The 21,714-nt window shown below is 47.7% G+C and overlaps 1 protein-coding gene across 6 annotated transcripts in view; it reads left to right on the forward strand.

Moving 5' to 3' along the window:
* Positions 1-749: 749 nt before the first annotated feature.
* The window catches only part of CELSR1 (cadherin EGF LAG seven-pass G-type receptor 1), a 167,552-nt gene continuing 146,587 nt past the window's right edge, over positions 750-21,714 (forward strand). For 5 of the 6 annotated variants that reach the window (XM_065048976.1, XM_065048980.1, XM_065048979.1 and 2 more), the window contains exon 1: positions 751-4,102. In XM_065048976.1, coding sequence (XP_064905048.1) covers positions 925-4,102 — 3,178 coding nt within the window. In that variant the 5' untranslated portion in view covers positions 751-924. Of the gene's footprint in view, positions 4,103-21,714 lie in introns of all 6 variants that reach the window. The other variant, XM_065048981.1, reaches the window with a different exon arrangement.

The raw sequence follows: 21,714 nt of genomic DNA on the forward strand, positions 1-21,714 counted from the left end.
AAAACGTAATATTACTTCCCCTCCCCCTTCCCCAGGGAGAATAAAAATAAATAAATTCAAATTCCGTTTAACTGAGTTCTGAACGACGGACCCGAGACGACAGGTGGCTACGCCGGGGGAAGCGGCTGCAGCCGCAGGGCAGCCCCTTCCCGCCGCCCCTCGGAGCGCCGGTTCTGGCGGGGGTAGCGGGGCCGTCCCGGCGGTTCCCGCTCCGCCAGCCGCCCGTGCGGCCCCAGCCAGCGCAGCCCCCGCCGGGGCGGCCCGCTCTGCCGGCTACCGGGCCGCGGGGCCAGGACCGGCCGCCGAGAGGCGCCGGGCGACGGGGTGGGAGCGCCCAGGGGCCGGCCCCGGCCCGGCCCCGCCGCCGCCGCCGCCCGGGAGGGGCCGGGCGGGGCCGGCAGGAAACCCCGCCCCGGGCAGCGCCCGCCGCGCAGTCTGCGCCGCTCAGCCCGTGCGGAACGGAGCGGAGCGGGACGGGACGAGACGGGACGGCAGGGACGGGATAGGAAAGGACTGGACGGGGTGCGTCCGCCGGGTCGCGCAGCCACGCGGGACCGCGCTACCCGTGGGTCAGCCCCGTCGCAGGGGGACTTCGGTATTTAATTCCCCCTCTTTTTCCTTTTTTTTTTTTGAAGGAGACGAGCAGCAGGTTTATGCTAATCACCCTCTCGGGAGCGGCAGTGGGAGGAGGAGGAGAGGAGCCATTTTGAACTCACTTCAAAGTTTAAGGTGGAAAAGTTGGAGCTCTACAGCCCGCTGCCCGGGAACGGGGCGCTGGGCTCTGGGCCGGGAGCGCCCGGGCGGCGAGGGCGGCGGGGGGGGCCGAGCCGGCGGCTGATGGATGAGGGCGGGCGGGCAGCCCGGCGGGTGGATGGATTGTGCGGCAGCCCTCTGCCCGGCATCGCTGCCCGCTGAGCCCCGGAGATGCTGCGGCTGTCCGCCGCCGCCTGCTTGTCCTGGGCCGCGCTGCTCTGTGCCCTGGCGCCGGCGGGCGGCGGCGAGCTGCGGCCGCCCCGCGCCGCCCCGCTCCTCCACCTGCCCCCGGGGGCCGCGGGGCGCCGCGCTGCCGCCAATGAGCCGCCGGCTGTGCCGCCCGCGGGGCGCCTGAGGGCGGTGGGAGCCGCGCTTCGCCGCGCTGCGCCCGCCGGGCCCCGCGGTCCCGGTCCCTGCCAGCGGCGCGCCCGGCAGCGGGCGGCCCCCGAGCCCCGCGGAGCCGCCGCCGGCTGCGCCCCGCCGCCGGGGGAAGAGCGCGGCGGGCGGCGCGGAGCGCGGCGGGCGCGGAGCCTCAACAGCCCACCGCAGTTCCAGCTGCCCAGCTACCAGGTCTCCATCCCCGAGAACGAGCCGGCCGGCACGGCGGTCATCGTGCTGCGCGCCCAGGACCCCGACGAGGGGGAGGCCGGCCGGCTGGCGTACTCCATGGAGGCGCTCTTTGACGAGCGCTCCAACGACTACTTCTCCATCGATGCTGAGACGGGCAGCGTGGTCACCGCTCGCAGCCTTGACCGGGAGACGAAGGACACCCACGTGCTAAAGGTGACAGCCTCCGACCACGGCTCCCCACGCCGCCGCTCGGCCACCACCTACCTGACAGTGACCGTGAGTGACACCAACGACCACGAGCCGGTGTTTGAGCAGCCCGAGTACCGGGAGAGCATCCGGGAGAACCTAGAGGTGGGTTATGAGGTGCTGACCATTCGCGCCACTGACGGCGATGCCCCAGCCAATGCCAACATGCTTTACCGCCTGCTGGAGCCAGGAGCTGGTGATGGGGTTTTTGAGATCGACCCGCGTTCCGGGGTTGTGAGGACCCGAGCCCCAGTGGACCGCGAGGAGGTCTCTGAGTATCACCTGGTGGTGGAAGCCAATGACCAGGGCAAGGATCCGGGCCCACGGAGTGCTACGGCTATGGTGCACATCACTGTAGAAGACGAGAATGACAACTACCCTCAGTTCAGTGAGAAACGCTACCTGGTCCAGGTGCCAGAGGATGCCCCAGTGAACAGCCAGATAATGCAAGTGCAGGCCACAGATCGGGACCGGGGCAGCAATGCCCAGGTGCACTACAGCATTGTGAGTGGCAACCTGAAAGGCCAGTTCTATATCCACTCTTTCTCTGGCGCCATCGACCTGATCAACCCTCTGGATTATGAGACTATTCGGGAGTACACGCTCCGGATCAAAGCCCAGGATGGGGGCAGACCACCCTTGATCAACTCCAGTGGCATGGTGTCGGTGCAGGTCGTGGACGTGAATGATAATGCCCCCATCTTTGTGAGCACTCCCTTCCAGGCCACGGTGCTGGAGAATGTTCCTCTGGGCTACTCGGTGCTGCACATCCAGGCTGTGGATGCTGACTCTGGGGAGAACGCCCGACTGGAGTACAAACTCATAGAGATGGCGCCTTCTGCTGGAGGTGCCCCTGTTGCTGGTGACTCTGGGTTCCCTTTTCAGATCAACAACAGCACAGGGTGGATTACGGTGGCTGCAGAGCTGGACCGAGAGACTGTGGAGAACTATCACTTTGGAGTGGAGGCCAGGGACCATGGCGTGCCAGTCATGACCTCCTCAGCCAGCGTATCCATCACTGTCCTGGATGTGAACGACAACAACCCCACCTTCACGGAGAAGGTGTATCACCTCAGACTGAATGAGGATGCGGCTGTGGGCAGCAGTGTCCTCACCCTGACAGCAGTGGACAGGGACGTTAATAGCATTGTGACTTACCAGATCACCAGTGGCAACACCAGGAACCGTTTTGCCATCACCAGTCAGAGCGGAGGGGGGCTGATCACACTGGCCTTGCCTCTGGACTACAAGCAGGAAAGGCAGTATGTGCTCACAGTCACTGCCTCTGATGGCACTCGCTTTGACACCGTCCAGGTCTTCATCAACATCACAGATGCCAACACACATCGCCCAGTCTTCCAAAGCTCTCACTACACAGTGAGTGTCAGTGAGGACAAGCCCATCGGCACCTCTATCGTCACTATCAGTGCCACTGACGAAGACACAGGGGAGAACGCAAGAATCACTTACATTTTGGACGATAATATCCCCCAGTTCCGCATTGACCCAGACACAGGCACCATCACCACCCTGATGGAGCTGGACTATGAGGACCAGGCCTCCTACACGTTGGCCATTACAGCCCACGACAACGGCATCCCTCAGAAATCAGACACCACATATGTTGAGATCCTCATCCTGGATGCCAATGACAACGCGCCCCGCTTCCTGCGCGACCGCTACCAGGGCTCGGTGTTTGAGGATGTGCCGCTGTCCACCAGCGTCCTGCAGCTGTCTGCCACCGACCGCGACTCAGGCCTCAATGGCCGTCTCCTCTACACGTTCCAAGGTGGTGATGATGGAGATGGAGACTTCTATATTGAACCCACATCTGGAGTGATACGCACATTGCGCAAGCTGGACCGCGAGAACGTGGCTGTCTACAGCCTGCGGGCTTTTGCTGTGGACAGGGGAAGCCCACCGCTGAAAGCCTCTGTGGATATCCAAGTGACTGTGCTGGACATCAACGACAACCCTCCTGTCTTTGAGAAGGATGAATTTGACATTTTTGTGGAGGAGAACAGCCCTGTGGGCTCTATCGTGGCTCGGATCAGTGCAGCTGACCCTGACGAGGGAACCAATGCACAGATCATGTACCAGATCGTAGAAGGGAACATCCCTGAGGTCTTCCAGCTAGACTTACTTAATGGAGACCTCACGGCCTTGATGGACCTGGATTATGAGAGCCGGACAGAGTATGTGATCGTGGTGCAGGCCACTTCTGCCCCTCTGGTGAGCCGGGCAACGGTGCACATCCGCCTCCTGGATCAGAACGATAACCCGCCTGTGCTGCAGGACTTCCAGATCCTCTTCAATAACTACGTGACCAACAAGTCTAACAGCTTCCCGTCCGGCGTGATTGGCAAGATCCCAGCTCATGATCCCGATGTGTCTGACAGCCTGGCCTACACTTTTGTGCAAGGCAATGAATTAAACTTGCTCCTTTTGGACTCTGCCACTGGGGAACTCAAACTCAGTCGTGATCTGGACAACAACAGACCTCTGGAAGCCCTCATGAAAGTGTCAGTCTCAGGTAAGCAAGCATTTGAGGCTCGTGAAGCGCTTAGTTCTGCTTGTCAGACCAGCACGGGGGCATGGGCAGAAATAACCCCCTTGCATTTTAGTTTGCAGCTTTAAGTTTCCTGAGGCATCAGTTTACCTGTGAAATTTTTGGAGAGCATCCACAAAAATGTATCAAGCCCACGTGCTGTGGATTGAAGTGGTGCATTAAAGTTGATAAGTAAACATGGATCACAAGGGTAAATAAATACGAGTGTGCGTGGAAGGGTACATCCTCCCTCAGCTGAGGTGGTCACTTAACTGAAGCTTTTTGAGGTGGTTGCATAAAGGTAATAAGTGATGTTAACTTGCAAAGCTGTAGGGAACATAAGTGTATCTGGAGGGCTACCTCCCCTCCCTTATTTTTTGTCCTCTTAAAAAAAAAAAAAAAAAAGTTGAGATTTGCTATCTCTGCTTTTTTAGCAACAAAACATGTTTATTCCCTTCTGCATACTGGGAGATTTGGCTGGTAGATCCTTAGACCGCAGGCCAGTTCTCCACTGGTGGGGCCTGGGTGGATGTGACACTGGCGGAGCTGCGCTGGTTTGCATTGCTGGTGTGTGTTCCTGTGGGAAATGGCGACTCTGACAGCAATGAGTTATGGCTGCGTAACAGACTAGTTGGAGTGGGGTTGTTTTTGGAGGGCTGGGGCAGATACTAGCCAAATACAGCCCCAAAATCAGCGCTGTTTGGGGGACAGAGGGGTACTGTACCCCTCACTTGTGAGAATTTGAGTGTGTATGTGTGAAGGCTGTTTGATATTGTCTAATATATATTTTAATATAAGCACATACATGCTCTTAGGATGTTATTCCTTTTCTGCTTGGTTGCTTGTTTATCATGGAATTACTTTTTATGCCTCTAATTGTGGCATCAATCATGCAATGAGTAATTTCCTCCGCAGGTGCCACTCTATAAAGTTTGCTGTGGACCTGATCCCATCCTTCTGTTGACTTTCTGAGGTTTAACCAGATACATTCCTCACTGCCTCTCTCTGCTCCCTAAAGCTAATATTTATATTTTTTCTGAAAAAAGTAGATGAAAGTACATAAAATGACACTTTGGGAGATGCTTCATTTTGGATTATTGTATTAAAAAAACTCATCAAACTGTGGCATAATTCTGGCAGCGTGTGCTTTACTGTAACTAGTCATGGCGTGCAGCAGGGACTCGGGGGATCGAGTGGTGCTCTCCTTTGTGTTTGCAGGCTTGAGGTCCTTTTTACTCCAGGAAAATGATGGCGATATATTTTTAACTGAACTGATTGAATTTACTGTGGTGCATCACTTCACAAGCCACTCCTCTTTCTTCCAAAATGCTGGGGGGCAGCTAATGTGGTAAGTTAGCTCATAAATGCCGTTTCCATGTCCTGTGAGGACTTGCAGAAAAAACAGGCAGTTGGCTTGTGACCTTAAAGAAAAACATTTGGATTAAGGTGCAGGTGATTGCGTGGTCATTGTCTGTCTGAACCAGTAGCTCTTTATCTAGTAGCAGAAGATAAGAACTCGACTTGGAGCAAGAAGCTTGGAAAAGATGTTTTGTTAGACTAGAAGAGTGTGTTCAGGTCAGAAAAAAATAGATGACATGATCTATTCCTTTCTTAGTCTAATGATTTACACAGTTTAAGTGGATGAAATCTCAAGTAGGAATGAAGATCTGTTTTGTTAAGTAGTAGGAGCGTGGTCATTCTTGCATTGTTTTGATGTTTGGTGAAGGTGTGAACTTTGAAACTCTGTTGTGATGTTGATCAAAACTGGCTGTCTGCTGCATGCCTTGAACTATTTGAAAGATTAAAGCTTTTTATGGATAGGATTTTAAAATACTTTTGACAAGCACCGAACTCCATTTGACATTAATTTGGAGAAGTTTGCTGTTTGGAAACTGAAAGGGCAGCATTTGGCAGTGTGTTATTTCGTCCAGGAAACTCTCACCTGCCTGCTTTCTCTGCTTTATCTGATGCAGCCTTTGAAAAAAAAAATAAAGAGAGAAGAAGGTCTGACAGAAGTACTTCACAGGGTTATCTCTAAGTGTTACAAAATACCTGCAAATCATCTGCTAAAATGACCTGCCAGTTAACTGAAAAACTGTCTATGGAGTAGCCATTAACCTCTCAACCCAGACAAGCACAAAGTCCTGCCCTACTCGCAGCTGCTCTTCAGGCCAGGGAAGGGTTGATGCTCTTTATGAACTTGGGGAATTTGATCTATATATGAGTCGGAAGCAACACTGCTGCTATAAAAATCTTGATTCCACCTAGTGCTGTGTTGTGCTGTTGAAGCACGTGAGTGTGTGCGAGGCTGATGAGAAGCCATGCTCGTCAATCATATTACCACAGTATCACAGTATCACAGTATGTTTGGGATTGGAAGGGACCTCAAAAGATCATCCAGTCCAATCCCCCTGCTGGAGCAGGAACGCCTAGGTGAGGTCGCACAGGAACATGTCCAGGCAGGTTTTGAATGTCTCCAGAGAAGGAGACTCCACAACCTCCCTGGGCAGCCTGTTCCAGTGTCTGTCACCCTCACTGAGAAATTACTTTGATACTTGGCTAAAACCAGCATTCTTTCATTTGAATTGGGAGTTATTCCAATAAGCATGGTAATTTTGGCCTGCTGCATATAAGCAGAACTTTAGGAATCATGAAAACCAAGCAAACGGAGATAATTGATTTCATAAATCCTGAGAATGGCACGCTTGACATTTAAAACTTACTCTAACAGTGTAAACATCATGAGAATCTACGTGGGATGGTGGGCAGCCCTGGGCAGGCTCTGGCTTGGCCCTGGCACTGCGGGACCTGCTGGGCTGTGCCCCCACAGCCTGTCAGGAGCCCACCCCAGCCCAGGAAGGAGGAGGTGGGTGCTGTGGGTGTTAGCATTTTGCTTTGGGTGGGGAGGGAGCTTTTGAAGTTCATCTCTTTTGAAGTGAATCTTCCTGGGTGCCCCTCTGCCGGTGCCTGTCATGCAGAGCCGTCTGAGTGAACAGACTGGATCCCCTTTGGATGAAACTCATCCAGATGTGCTCCAGGGGTGTCCCTTACAAAGACAGTCTCCTTTTTCTGTTGTACCTTGAGGTACAAAGAAGGGCAGAGCTTGGCCTTACATTCCCGTGCTAGCACATTGCATTGTTAGGTTTATATTGTTTTAACAACTGGGGTGAAATTTTGACCCTGCTGAAATCCTGCCCTTGCTTTGCAGGGGGGACAGGATTTTACTCCGGGCTTCGGAAACAGGTGGTCAAGAGTTTCCAATGGTCCATCAGTCTGTGATTTCTTAGTATTACTATTAAAATATGACTTACATTGACAGGGTCATTAAAAACGATTACTTTTAGTCCACAGTGACGTTCACAATAACATCAATTTATCTGGTCAAAAATGGGTTAAACATTGCTTAAGTCACCCTGCATTCACCCATGTTAAACATTAGACCGTGATCCAGAGGGTGCTGGGGAGGGGGACTGGTGCTAGCCTCAGCTTTGCGCAAATGTTGCACAAGTTTGCCTGGGTATCGCATTGCAAATGCTGCTGGCACCTGCTTGGCTGCGCTGCCACAAGTAGTCCCACTTATCGTCAAGGCCAGCTCGCTGGGGTACAATAGATGTGTGTGTACACACACTCCTCTGGGAACCCAGCCTAATTCACCAGTGCAGGCAAAACCCAGCCTGGCTGTTCTACAGCTTTTGAATGGTCCAGGTAAATGTAAAATATCATGGTATAACAGACTATTTGGGGAAGGTAGTGCTCCTTGTGAAGTGCGGGATAGACACCCAAGCATTTTTAAGGGTATGCAAGCTCAAGTATCGCCTTTTACATTTCTTTGGCTTTTAATCTCCAGTGGCATTTAGTGAGGTTTTTGACTATCAGGAAATACAAATTAAGATAGATCTCATTTGTGCTGCAATAAACTTTCAGGATTTTGACTCAGACTTGTTAAAGGCTCTTCATTATTATTGTAATTTAAAAGTCATTATGCTAATGATCCTGGGTCTCCAGCTCTGTGCCTTCTCCATACAGATGTAACAGAAGATGCAATGCATTGGTTTAGCCCTTCCAGTGACAGTAAGGCCACAGCTGTGCCTGAGGTGCACGCCATTGGGGGGTTGTGTGTCTGAAGAATATTTGGGATTAAAGGTGAGAAAGAAACTGGAGGGGATGGCATCTCTGTGAGCTCAGGGGCACCTTTGGATGCGGAGGGCAAGCGTGGAGTGACTGTTTGGGATGTGGGCCAGGCACCTTAGCATCATTGGGGTGCACCCTGGCCTTGTGCTCCCACTTTTGGGGAGCGGGGTGGAGAGGGCTGCTGTGGTCTTGTGGGTTTTTGGGGGGCCTGATCTGCAGAGCAATTGGTTCTCTTGGAGGTGATGCTTCATCCTGCCTGTGAGGCTGTGATGGGCTCCCTGCGGGTTGTACAATCAGCAGATGATGGAAAAGGACAGGCAGAGGCTCCTCTCTCTCCTCTCTGGGCGGGAGCAGGTGTGTTGCTGTTCCTAGGGAACCTGGGGTGCTGGTGCATCCCACACTAAGGTGACGGGGGGAAAGCATCTCAAAGGCTGGGGAGTTACTTGGTGTATTCAGTGGAGCTGAAGTGAAGGCTGACTGGTAATGGTTAGCAGCGGTGATTTTGAACACTTATGTTTATTTTCCTAAAATAGCAAACCAAGAGCAGTGCCCATCAGTTTATAGCTACGGTAGCTCCTGGATCTGCTATGGCTACCTAAATTCTTTGTTGTGTCCATGTAGGTTCTGTATTCTGTAGGTGAGATGTGTTTTAGATGTGCATCCCTCCAGCCTGTGGGAATGTGATTTTCCCCTCTTCGGCTGTATGTTCTGTTCCAGCTGATAAAAAGCTGTGGCTGCCTTGTTGCTTTTGTATGTGCTTCCATTTCATCCATGGATTTTGTAGGAGTGGTGTATTTTTGTTTCAAAAGACAGGAAGACGTCTGTGCCTATGAGAGGAAAATATTTAGTGGAAGGCTGACTGACAAAATAACTTTTTACTGAGATAAAAGCTATGTTTTGCATGGAAATAAATAAAATAAGGAGTTATCTGCAGCTCAAGCTACTGTAAATAAGCAATTTCTTTGCTAAAATGGTTATTCCCAGCAATAAAAGAAGAAATGTTTAACACAGCACACTTTAGGAAGTAAATGAGATGTTTTATCTCAGATAAAAGCTATTTTGTCAGCTTATTTTAGAAAATGCTATTGTGCAATGTAGCTATCACTAAAAATGTTTATTTCTCCCTGTTTGTTGCAGTACAGGCTGTATATTCCTTGTTTTTGTTAGATATTTTTTAACAAGGTATTTCCACCTTAGTATGTCTTGGTGGCTGAAGCATACAGAGATGGCACTTCTTAACCCTATCCCACAAAGTGAAACTTTTCACCGTAAATACTAGAGGCCACAGTTGGTTCCTGGAGACAAAAAAAAAAATCAAAGCCCTGCATAAACCCAAACTCAGCAGCACTGTTTAAAAACCCAAGAGCAATGTTCGTATTTGCAGCATCTTCTTATTAAGATTTTTGTACAAGCCATTTAGTTGCCTTGATTGAGAGGGTATGAGAAATGGCTTATTGAGGTTGCAGGCATTTTTGGCTGGTTTGGTACATGCTTTGGTTGGCGTACCAGTGACTTATTTTTTTTTGTCTGACTGCTGATGGTTTTTTAAGTGATTTTCTAGGAAAGAGGGAGACTTTAGGATAACAAGGAAAAGGTAGAAGAAGAATGAAACTGCAGATGTGAGCAGGAGAAAAACCCACTAGGCTTTACCTGATAATCAAGTCCCAAGGGATATAAATGAAATTTAGAGAAGTATAATGGCGGGATTGCCTGGAAATATTTTTCCGCTATTTTCAAATTATTTGCAAATGGGCAGATAGTTGTAATAACCATTTTTAATTGGATTAGTAATTGTTTTATATTTTCTGATTACTTTTTAAGCTTTGGGGGGTGTTAATGAATTTGTTTCTGTGGTGTTTTCCCTTGTTGTGATTTGCTTCCCTCTTAGAAGCCACTGAAGTGCTCTTACTTCTGACTTGCCCTTGCAGGCTGGGAAGAATCCTCTTTTGTTCTGTTGTTCTGGTCACACGTTTCCCTGCAGTGCAGAATTGGTTTAGGCTGGGCTTGCGGAGCCTTCTGCAAACTGCCAAATACAGAGTAAACATTGAATTGCTGTCAAGGGTGATGACAAAAGAACTCTTTGTTTAGACTATAGGAGCAGTTTTCTAGGTTTGGATGATAGTAAAGCTGCAGTAGAATTAGCGGTGGGGAAAGTAGCTGATGTGAAGCAGTGGGATTTTATATTTCATTATCTCCAACATTCCAAGCACTACCTGAGGACGTGGCTGGCTGCTGATAAAGTGTATAATTTTACATTTGCTCATTGAATGGTCTGTTTTCCTTCAGCATATGTACTTAATATCTTCAAACTCCCTTTCCTTGTTGACTCTCATCTGAATGGATTTTCTCAGACATCGCATGACTGAGGAAAGTAATGCTGGGTTTTAAAGGATGACGTTAGGTGAAGATAGGTAGTGTGCTCACCAGTCTTGTGGTAGGGCAGTTGCTGGTGAGACCCTTAGCAGACGCTTGGAGGGGATCCCAAATGTCCTCACGTTTCCACCACTCTGGTCAGAGCATGGCCCTGCTGTCTCCCAGCATCTTCAAGGAAAAGTTGGGGAGACTCATCCCTGGTCTCCTGCCTCCTCGTCGGGGTGTGCTGCAGGTCTGCCAGACACCCCTGCAGCTGATGGGTTGTCTCTGGTGTTTTGGCTGTCTGGGTGCTCAGGGTTCATGGGTTCAGGGACATGTGGTATCATGCAACACCCATGATGGTGTTTACAGTTCCGCCAGATGCATAGCTGCTGCATATGTTGGCACAGCTGAGCTCACTTTCATCTTGTTATTTTGGGTACAGACAGTGATGACTGCACCACAGCAGGGCCTTGGCTTGTGGTGTCACGGGGCCCCTCGATTCCCTTATGGGTCAGGTGAGACTGTGGGAACATGACCACTCTACAGTTGGGGAGCAGAAGTACTTTCTGGGCAGGAAACAACAAACATGAAGCAGAAACGTCTTCTAAACCTAAGTGCTACAAACACCTTTTCAATATTTAGCAGCGTAGGCAACTTTACCTGTAACCCTCATGCATGGAAGATGAGGAGAGGATCACATGTCAGACAAGATCTACGCTCTCCATCCCTTCTCCCTCTGTTGTAAGTCCTCAGGATTTTGAGAGCCAGTTGTTGGGGTCAGACTTGCTACCTTTGAGTGCTTGAGATAACAAAACAATTTACCTGCTAACCTCAGTGTTGCCTAGTTTACAGGATTTGAACAGCTGTCTCTCTTGGCTTTCTTTAGTATATACTGATTTGTATTTCCAAGAGTATCTATGGAGACTCTCTAGGAAATGTAGGAAGGTTAGAAGAGCTAGAGGTGTTTAAATTGGGTTTAATGACCCTTTTTGGCAATCTTCTATGTTGTAGTCTTCCTGTCCTGGTTTCTATGGGAATTATGATATTTCTAGGTGAAACAGTACTCCAGCTACTCTAATATCAACTTTGCCTTTTAAGAAACAAGTATGACAGTGCTGTCTTTTATGGAACGATTTGGGTTTTTTTTTTTTGTAATCTGCTTGGATTTTGAGACTGACCAAAAGATTGCATAGATCAGAATACAGAACAAATTGACAGGGGGCTCAGTTCTTCAAAGCCTTGTACACAGTGGTTGTCCACTTGAAAGATGGAACATCTGAGACCTGATTCAATTCAGTTTTGCCACTTTGTGTTTTGGTGACGATTTTATTATTTTTCCTCCCATGCAGCTCCTTTTCCAGTGTGGAAAAACACTGAACTAGTTATAGATGTATGCAACACAAGTTTCCAAAAAGGGCAGGATGTAATCTTCATGGAAGATTTTGAAATCTGCCATTGAGCTACCTCTTGTTTGTTTGACAAGGATATGGCTAACACTTTTTTTTTTGTAAGACCTGGGCACATACTCTTGGGTTGAGTTTTCCTTGCAATGTGTTGATTTTGTTGGATTGAAACAGCACAATCAAAGGTACAGGTAGGCTCTTATGGTCAGATTTGTATCACCTACCATGATCTGGCCAATAAATCAGAGATCTCTTCAAAGGTGGTCATGTAGGTCATAGCCATGATTAGTTGATAGGCAGGAGGACTTCTGGCTGGAGATGCCCATCTCACCCCACTGATTAAAGCGGGAACATTGGTGTCTGACTTGGGCTAATTGCCTTGTTGTTCAGTGGGATGAACCCACCCTGAATGTGTGTGCCAGCACGGAAGGGTTTGTTTTCTTTTGTAGTGATGATTGTACTTATTTCTGTTACAGCAAACTACCTGTAGTAACAGGCTCAGCAGACTAGATGGAAAGGATGGGGGAGGCTAGAATTTGAGAACAGGAAAATGTTTTGCCATGAATAATGTTAGGAGAGACTTTAAATATTGTCAAGGGTTTGAGTGAATGAAGGGGGGAAATATGCTTTTATGGGGATTTGGCATTCAACAAATAAATGAAATCTTAAAATACCTCAGAAAGATGATCTTTGCATGTGAAAAAAAAAAAGTGATTGGACAGAAAGGTAAGATTTGCTGGAGAGAAAGGAAAACTTTCAGACTGTGTTTCAACAAGTCCTTAATGCTGCTAAGCTGTAACTGCCTTTGTATTTATTTCAGTATTTACACTTGACAAGCACAAAAAAAGCAAATAAATGAAATGGTAAACCTGTAATAAATCCTCAGGGGACCACATAATAAACATAGACGTGTTATGCTTATCAAATACAAAGGAAAGTAATCTGTTTTCAACACCATTGCTGAATGTGTGATAGGTGCTGCATTCCGTCAGGTCTCTAGCACTTTTGGAAATGACGCATCTGGTCAAAATATTTCAGCACTTTCTGAAGGAGGGAGAAGGAGAGGCCATTGTTAACAACCGCTGTCAACACGGCATATCCTGCCTACTTGGAGTCTGTGGGCTAGATCCAGTTTCAGGGAGAAGCCAAAGCTTGGATCCTACCAAAAAGGGGCAAAGGCAAGGACTGTATTACCAGATTTGAGGTCTGATGGCCAGCACCTAGCAGTCTGTCTTTGCTGTTAAATCCCAAGGGGCTGTTAGGTTTGGAAGCAAATGCACTCAAGGTGGGTCTGTAGCTGCCACCAGAGCATGCACCATGGGTACAAAATGCTGCTGGATTGGTCCAGTTTGCTCCTCCCCTTCACTAGCTCCTGGTCAGGCTCCTTGACCCTATTCAAAATTGATGTTATCAAGTCATTGAGTTTATTGGATTGAATTTCTGTCATAGCACTTTTGGACATGCCAGGAACCAGCTTAGCCCCTCGTTTATTTGTGTGCTTGCACTGATGTTCATGCTGGATCTGATTCTAAAGGAAGCCCATTAACATCCAAGCTGTGATTTTTATTTTATAAATTTATTTATTTGAGTGTCTGAATTTAATTTAGATCATGTAAAAGCTGTCCCACACTAGTGCATTGCTAGTTTTGGCAGTGGGTGAGTGCCACCCTCCAGACACCACAGGCACAGCTCGGCATGGCCAGGAAGAGGCGTTTGGCACCTTTCAGAGCTTGGGTCCAGCAGAGGACTTGTATCTAACCATCAAATGTCTCAAGGCCTCGTTTTTTATGTTCCTGTTCCCTGCAGCGGTATCCCATTTTAGACAGTTAAGTGTCCTATAAAGTGGGCGTACTTGGAATGCCGTCCCGCTACAGCTCAGGCTCTTCATTCAGCACAGCAATCAGGACACTTAGTGAGGGCAGAGATGGGCTGGGCTCCAGCCCTTGATCTCGAAGCTCTTATTGTGTTATACATTAAAGAGGAGCCAAATAAGGTGCAGAAGCAGTTGTGGGACTCTTGTTTCCCATCTCTTCCGTAAGTGCCATAAGCTACAGGGCCATGCTCACGCTTGCAGGGCGCTGGAGAGGAGGTTTTGTCTCACATTCATGTATGTGGGCATACATGTTTCAGCTGAGGCGCAGTGTGGGCAGCCTGGCTCTGACCCTCAGCTGATGGATTTTGTTCAGGCCATGATAAAAGCTGGATCATGAACCGTTCAGGACCAGGTCAGGTCTGGCTCTAGCCAGTGACTCAGCTCTTCCCAGATGGGAACTCAAGAGTAAAATAAAGAAGAATCCTGGGGCTTTCCAGGGAGAACTTTCCTATTGATCAGGACTGATTTGTTTGTCTTCTGCCTTTAACTATTTGTAAATATATTTTGCTTTTATGTGGTGAGACTCCCAGATGGGCTAAATGTTCAGTTATGGCAGGACTCATGGGCTCAGACTTAAATTAAATATCCAGAGTTCAACCCATCTTCGTCTACTCTTTAATCCTCTTTCTCACTGCAGTTTGCCGTGATGATAGACTTGCTCGTAATTATCAACATGTTGCCGCTCGCTGCTTGGATCCTGTGGCTTTTCCCGCAATGTGCTCGCTGACGCTACAGCTAGCCGATGTTGTCCTGACACATACAGTGAAGGTCTCTTGGCAGCAATGACTGGGTTGAACTATCCCGTTGGTTGACTCAGTTTCTCTTCTCACGGGGTGTATTTCTGATATTTGCCTCCTTTTATTGACACAGTGTAATTTAGCAATGTGTGCTCTGCATGATGAGCTCTCCATCTGGCAGATAATTGCCTGCTAGTTTAAATCCCATCTTAACTTCAGTTTCTGGAGATCACAGAACCTGCCGGTGCCTTCTGGTTGGTTTTGCAGGCTGTTTGCAAAAGGATTCCTTACGAGCTAAAGCGATGCAGCAAAATTTCTCTGAGTTTTTTGCAATGTTAGGTAACACAGGTTAACTTTTAGGTCCTGCTTACTGAGCTACCTGATATCATTCTGCATTGAGCTTGGCAATCTAACGCTTGAGTTTGTTGACCAAGCTGCTGACAGCAGCTGCTGGTTGTTTGCCTATGCAAAGTGGGAGCCCTGGGTACATTTTAGGGCTTGGTGGATGCTGAGAGCTTGTTACACAAAACATGCTGGTGTTCGTCTTTCTTCTTGCTTATCTTCTTCTCCCCTCTCCCTTTGCATTCGTTGGATCTGTTTGCCGTGTGCTGTTCTACAGCGAGGAGCTGCGTCTGCAGAGTTTGCCTGTTGCAAGTTTGTGCAGGGCTGTGCACAGTGGAGACCTGACGGGGGCTGCTTTTGTAATACCTGCTGTAAACAGTTAGGACACCCAGCAGACACAGTCAGATAGCCAGAGACGGACGGCGTCGCTGGGGACCGCCTGGGGCCCGACCGATGGTGTGTCTGGGAGCCAGCAGGCTGATGTGCGGCAGCGTCTTTCCTCACTGCCTTCCCTCTTGCTTTTGGGAAGGCAGGGCAGGTTTCTCATCCATCCTTCACCCTCTTCTGACCACTGTGCTCTGACTTGCTATTAGGTGGTGCGTTGGCCCAAGGTCAGGGGCAGGGTGTGTCTCTTCCAGGGATGCCCTGTGAGATGCTCCTGGTGACCCAGTGACAGCCATCACATCGCCAGTGCAGCCCTCGCACTCCCAGTGGCTGGTTTTGGGGCTGGGACCTCAGTGGTGCTGGCTGCCAGGTGCAGCTTCCAGAGGTTTTGCGGCCATCATCCTTTAACCCTCTCTTTGCACAGGGTCTCAGGGCTCATGGCATGAGGTGGTGATGGTACCACAGATGTTTTGCAGCCTGACCTGGGCAGTAGCAGGATGGCTGTGACCAGCCCCAGGTCACGGGTCACACTGCACACTGAGTGCTGGTGCTTGTCACCTTTGCAGTCTGTGGGAACAACAGCTGCACCCATGAACTGGGAATCTGGCTCAGTTTGGGTACAAATGGTGACTGTATTTTTTTCCTATCCCATGTGACAAGTCATAGTCGCCTTTAATGGCTGGTTCCTTTGTGCCTCAGCTCCCTTCTGGCTCAGCTAAGAGCGGTGTCTGGGACTTTATTCAGCTTTAAGAGGCTTTAAACTAAGAAATTCCTGTTTACTACCAACAGCATTGACGGATATGACCAATTAATGGCAATAAACTCAGGTGAGAACTGAGAGGCAAGGACATTTTTTCTATTATAGGCAGTGAACTTCGTTTTGTATGAATGAGTTTTACAAACTTTTGCATTATCTGCTTTTAAAATATGTCCCTTGCCAAATAGTTGGGAATTTCTTAAGCTGAGATGACTGATTTACTTCTTGGCTCAGCCATTGTGCATCAGGCTGCGCTGAAGCTGAGAGGCTGAAATGATCAGATAAAATTCTTCACTGGTGGCAGTTGTGCATCCATCCTTGTTTGTTTGTTTGTTTTTTCCTGGGGGAAAGTCCTCCAGGAGAGGCCGTTTCGCCTGCTCTGAGGTAGTGTCAGTGACTCTCCCTGGCTTTTTGCTCTGAGTCTCCTTGAGATCAGATTTCAGCTGTCAAAAGATCCCATTGCTCTTTTCAAGGCCTAAAGAGAAAGTAAAGTGACGACTTTGATGGCCAATTTGAAAGCTTTCTCAGACTGGAAAGTGTCCCATGGGGTAAACAACTTTACTCACATTCGGCACGTCTCATACTGATGGTATAGGATGGCATGTTACTGGCTTAGTGCTGTGTAAAGTTGGGATATTGTGCACTTTATGGTATTTAAGTGAATTTATCTAAATGACTAATGATAAGAAAAAAACTCATTAAATTTTATTCCTGTGCTGAAATTTAATTTTAAAGAAATTGGTCTGAGATTTCAGCAGTTGTGAAATTCACAGTGTTGTTCTTTGCACTGTAGAGTCTTTGTGCTTACTGCTGTAGTCATATTACACGACATTGCCTAATAGCCAGCAAGGCGTATTCTTGGCTCATTCAGCAGGTAAGGCTCCTGCAGGGTCACTGAATCGCTCCATGTACTCAGAAGAGAGCTCAGCCTGATGATTTTACAGCCACACGTCTGCGTTTGCATATCCAATGCTTTTTCCTTTTTGCAGTATTTTCCCCTTTTATGATACGGTGATTGTTAAAAGCAGGGCTCTGGGTAGTTTTGTGACCAGTGTCACCCCTCCCTGCTTCCCACTCCTGGCAGTCAGTGGCTGATTGGCTGATGGTCCATCCTGGGATGGGGTTTTCGCTCCATCCTCGTGGTGCAGTGAGAGAGGCCGATGGGCGCAGGCACCTTGCAGAGATGCTCAGGTCATGGGGCAGGGGCTCAGGCTCACAGCTGAGAGCTGGTCCTCTAGCAAATGAGACGCTGATCCAGTAGTGCTTCCGGGTAATTTAATCACTTTTGGAAAGCACAGTAGCTAATAATCCCACACTAAGAAACCACCACTGCTTCTGTTCCTTATTAGATATCTTAATTTATTTTCCGTTTCTGTTCTGAGGCATTTCGTAGCATTTAATTTTCTCTACAATAATTTATGAGTCACAAAATCTCTTGGAACAGGTTAGTCTCCAAGTGATGGTGTTTCAGCACCTCTTGCATTTCCTTCAGTTGGATCGTGTGTTGCTGATTGTTTAGAGGCAACGCTGCCACTTCCCCGAGGAAAGCAGTATATTGTTACCTGCTTGCAATGTGCCAGGACCACACTGCCCTCTCTTTGAAAACAGGCCTTCCACCTGCTTAGGTGGTATTTAAAATGCTTATCAAATACTAGAATGGAAAATTATTCAATTTTCTGAAATTACAGTATTTGGATGACTTATGTTTCTGGTCCAACCACTGTGTGTGTGTTTGAGTTGGTTCAGAAAGATGGAAGCAAGAGACCAGCTGAAAAATGCATTAGTGAGTGGGGCGTCCACCACAGGTGTTTGTGAACTGGGATGGGTTTATTAAAGAAAGTGAGGTATTATGTGCTGTTGTACAAGGCACTGTGAATATCTCATTTCTGTAGTATTCTAATAGTTCCTAGTCAAGAAAGTTCACTTATATCATAAAGAGAACAAGTTGGGGAACAGAGAATTTGTTTCACCAAGGATATAATTTATGGTAGAAGATTTCATCTTTCATATTGCAAAATGAAAGCCAAAGAGGACTATGATTGCTACCTACCTCTCTGAAGTACTTAAGGAAAACAAAGTTAAGAGCAGGGCAGTTTAAAGGAAAAACATCTCTATAAGTGAACTGACTCAATAAATTTAGGTGGGATGTTAGAAGGCAGTTGGAAACCTTTAGGGAAGCAAATTTCTGGAACAACCTCTCTGTGAAAGGATCCGAAGAAGTGTAGCTGGGTTTAAGATGAAGCTTGATGAATTAATGAATGCTTGATAATTTATAAATAGTATTATGTATATACAACACACTTCCTTGAGAAGCTTCTTTGAATAGAAAATCAAACTTGGTAGGAAAATGATTTCCTGTTCTCTTTTTCTGCAGAAATCACACATACTAACAAATTGTAAATGCATTAGCCCTTTGAACTGCCTGAGCTTGTTTAAGTTGCTGTGTGTTGATAACAGCATTGCTATCTTCTCCTAAACTTGGTATCAAAAGAAGATAAAGAATCCACAAGGCAGTGTGGTTCAGCAGATAGATGAATGGGGCTGGAAGTTATTCACAAATGTCACAGGCTGCAAGTTGCAGCAAATCTGAGCCAGTCTTGCTTCTGGCTGTTACAGTCCTTCCCGGTTGCCTGTATGACCTTGTGCTGGGCTGTTTCTATGCACCAAGTTGCTAAAAAGCCAATCTGCTATTAAAAAAACGCAAACAAACTTCCAGCTTAGCATGAAGAAACAGCTCAGTCCATCAAGCAAGTATCACAGACAGTACAAGGGAGCATGAAAGTTGATAAAACGCCAAACTACCAAAAAAAAAAAAACCAACAACAACCAAAAATCCCAAACCAACCAACCAAAAAACCAACAAAAACAACACACAAAACAAACAAACAAAAATCTTCTGACTTGGTATTAAGGAAGAATTTAATGCAGTGTGAGTGCCAGTGCAGAGGAGAGGGACTGTGCAGCCAGCCCTTAGATCAGCTTAGGGCTGCTGTGTATTTGCAACCAAAGCCTGAAGAAAAAGATTCACTTCTGGTTGGGTTCTTTTGAGTAGGATGTTTATTACCTTGTGCTTGAACAGCTCAGCACATGGTTGGACAGATAGCAGGAGTGGTATAAAAGAGGAGGTGGTAATTAGGTGGGTATAGGCTCTGCTCTTGGCTTGGTGGGTTCTCTGCTGCATCTTCTTGGAGAAGATTATATATGTTGGCCCATGCTTGTGTTTTGTCCCGTCTGGAAGGCAGAAATTCTCTAGAAGATCCTTTCAACACAAGAGAAGGTTGTGCTGTCCCTCCCTTAGGCCTGTGCGAGAACATTGACTCAAACTAAAGGGAGAATTTGTTCCAGTGCTCTGTGTGCAATACTCAGCACCTAACCCATGTGGGCAAGTGCGTCAGGGCTCACCATTCTGTCTGTGGGTGCCAAACTCCTCGTGTTCATTTGTGTGAAGTTCTGCCACCCCTACAGCTTGAACTGACCACAGATTTTGTGATGCAAAACGCAGCTGTATGGCAAACATCAAAACCGTAGGAGATTCAGTAAACACATTTAAAAGCACCTCTGTTGGAAACACACAGAGCTCAAGGAAATATTGCAATGAGTGAATGAAAAAATAAACAACTGTATAATTTTAGTTCTCCATTTCTTGTAGATTGCTGCCTTTCTAGGTTCCTTAATTAAAAAAATAACAAATTTTAGTTAATAAAGGTAAGAAATTCTCTGGTAATAAGGATTTTGCATTGAGAAAGTGTATGTATTTATGAGCTCTGGCTCACTCCTTTGAATTATCTAGGCACTACTGTAACTGATAAGTGAATGTTGATAACCCTGTTAATATTTCAAGGGCTCTTTGCAACTATAGGGGAGCAGTCAGTAACTATCACATTCCTTTGCATTGCAGGACAGGTTTTTTTATTTGCTATCTTAATGGTCTTATATACATAAAGTTTTTTTCAAGCTCTGTTCACCTTGTCTCACAGCAGCTCCTTGGCAAACCTTTAAGATGCTTCTTACTCACAGCAGCTGGGCTTATTCCTTGCCCTGGTGCTGCTGGGATTTGGATTGCAAATTCCTTATCTGAACAAAGAGGGGAAATAGAAAAGGCTGGTCTCTGGCCTCTCTCACACTTTAGGAAACCTTACTGGCTTCAGAGGATTGTGCTCAGAACTCTGGCTACACTTCAAAAAAACCAAAACAAAAACAAACAACAAACCAAACTTGTATCTTTGCAAAGACAGGTGCAGCCCCACCAGTAGGCATGTTGCTAGAAGAAGGAAGAGAAAGGTGGCTCCAGAGAGGCTACTGGGATTTCAGGCATCTTATCTAAAGCTACTTTGAGCTTTGTCCATGCTTGTTCCCTTTTTCTCCCTACTTTGTCTCATTGGAACCCCGGGGCTGGAAATCAGTGCTTTTAGAAAAGACAGAGGGTGGGAAGAAAACTGGATGGAGACAACCCGTGTGTGCAGGATGAGTCCATGTGTTCTCTTGCCGGCTCGTCAGCTGCACCCAGAGGCCTCACAGTCTGAGAAGCAGCTTGCTGTAATTGCTTTCAGGAGACAGTATCCACTGGGTAGGATTTGGCCTGTACCGGCTTGCGTTTGGTGAGGAGCAGAGGAGATGAGTCAAACTCAACAGGGTGACTCATCAGAATCGGACTCATGCGATGGTTTGTCTGTATAAAAACGCTCGGAGTTGGGAAATGGGCTGTCATGGTCGTGAAATCATTATCTCCCTTTGGTTTGCCGCTCTTCAGAGGCATTGGAGAAGACCTGTAAAGTCTGCGTCAGCCATAGTCAGAGCAAAAGGTGCTTGTCTCTGATCTAATTGCCCAGGGGCCCCGGGCAAGGACACTGATGTTACTGCGAGGCAGCCGCCAAGACTAAACCCATGTCCTTGCATCCAGGGTTCCCTTTTTGCTGTCTCCATCTTCGAAGGTGACCAGAAGAGCTCAAACAACTCATTTGTGTGGAAAGCTGTCTGGAGGACTTTGCACAATAGGTAGGGCTGGGCTAAGCAGCCTGTAATTATTCATCGGTTTGGTTTAGAAAGTGTGGCAATTGCTTCCCTGAAGCCAGCCTTGTGCAGTGCGAGGAGAAAAGTTGCTTTCATGTCTCCTGAGTTGTGTTTTGATTTGAAACCATTCTCCCTCTTACACTTCTCTTGGGCATCCTTATGTTAAAGATATTCACCACACACTGAGATCTCCACCTTCCTTGTGGCATAAAGTCACAGGTCTTCATTTTAGTGGACTCAGGGGAGCGAGGTGGAGGCAGAGATCATGGCCAGATGGACACCAGGATTACCCTGCCCACCCCTGCAGGATCAGTCAGAAGAAATCCAGTCAGGAATGCTTTTCTCTTGCATGAGAAACACTCCTGGAGAGGTGAAGTGGAAAAGAGCCTCCCTGTGAGGCCCTAGAGGAGAACCTGGTCTGATGACAGCTCTCATGGATGCAGAGCTGGTGTGGTGGCCAGGGCCTGAGCTTGGCGGGAAGGAGCCCCGGGGCTCCCTCACACCACCCTCAGCAGACAGGGACAGTTTCTCATAAAAAGTTTTCTTGAATATCATATGTACAAAATCAGCCTCTGGGAAAAGCTGGCGCTCGCCAGAGAAGATTT

The sequence above is a fragment of the Columba livia genome, chromosome 1, assembly GCF_036013475.1.
Source record: "Columba livia isolate bColLiv1 breed racing homer chromosome 1, bColLiv1.pat.W.v2, whole genome shotgun sequence".
In the NCBI taxonomy this organism is placed as follows: domain Eukaryota; kingdom Metazoa; phylum Chordata; class Aves; order Columbiformes; family Columbidae; genus Columba; species Columba livia.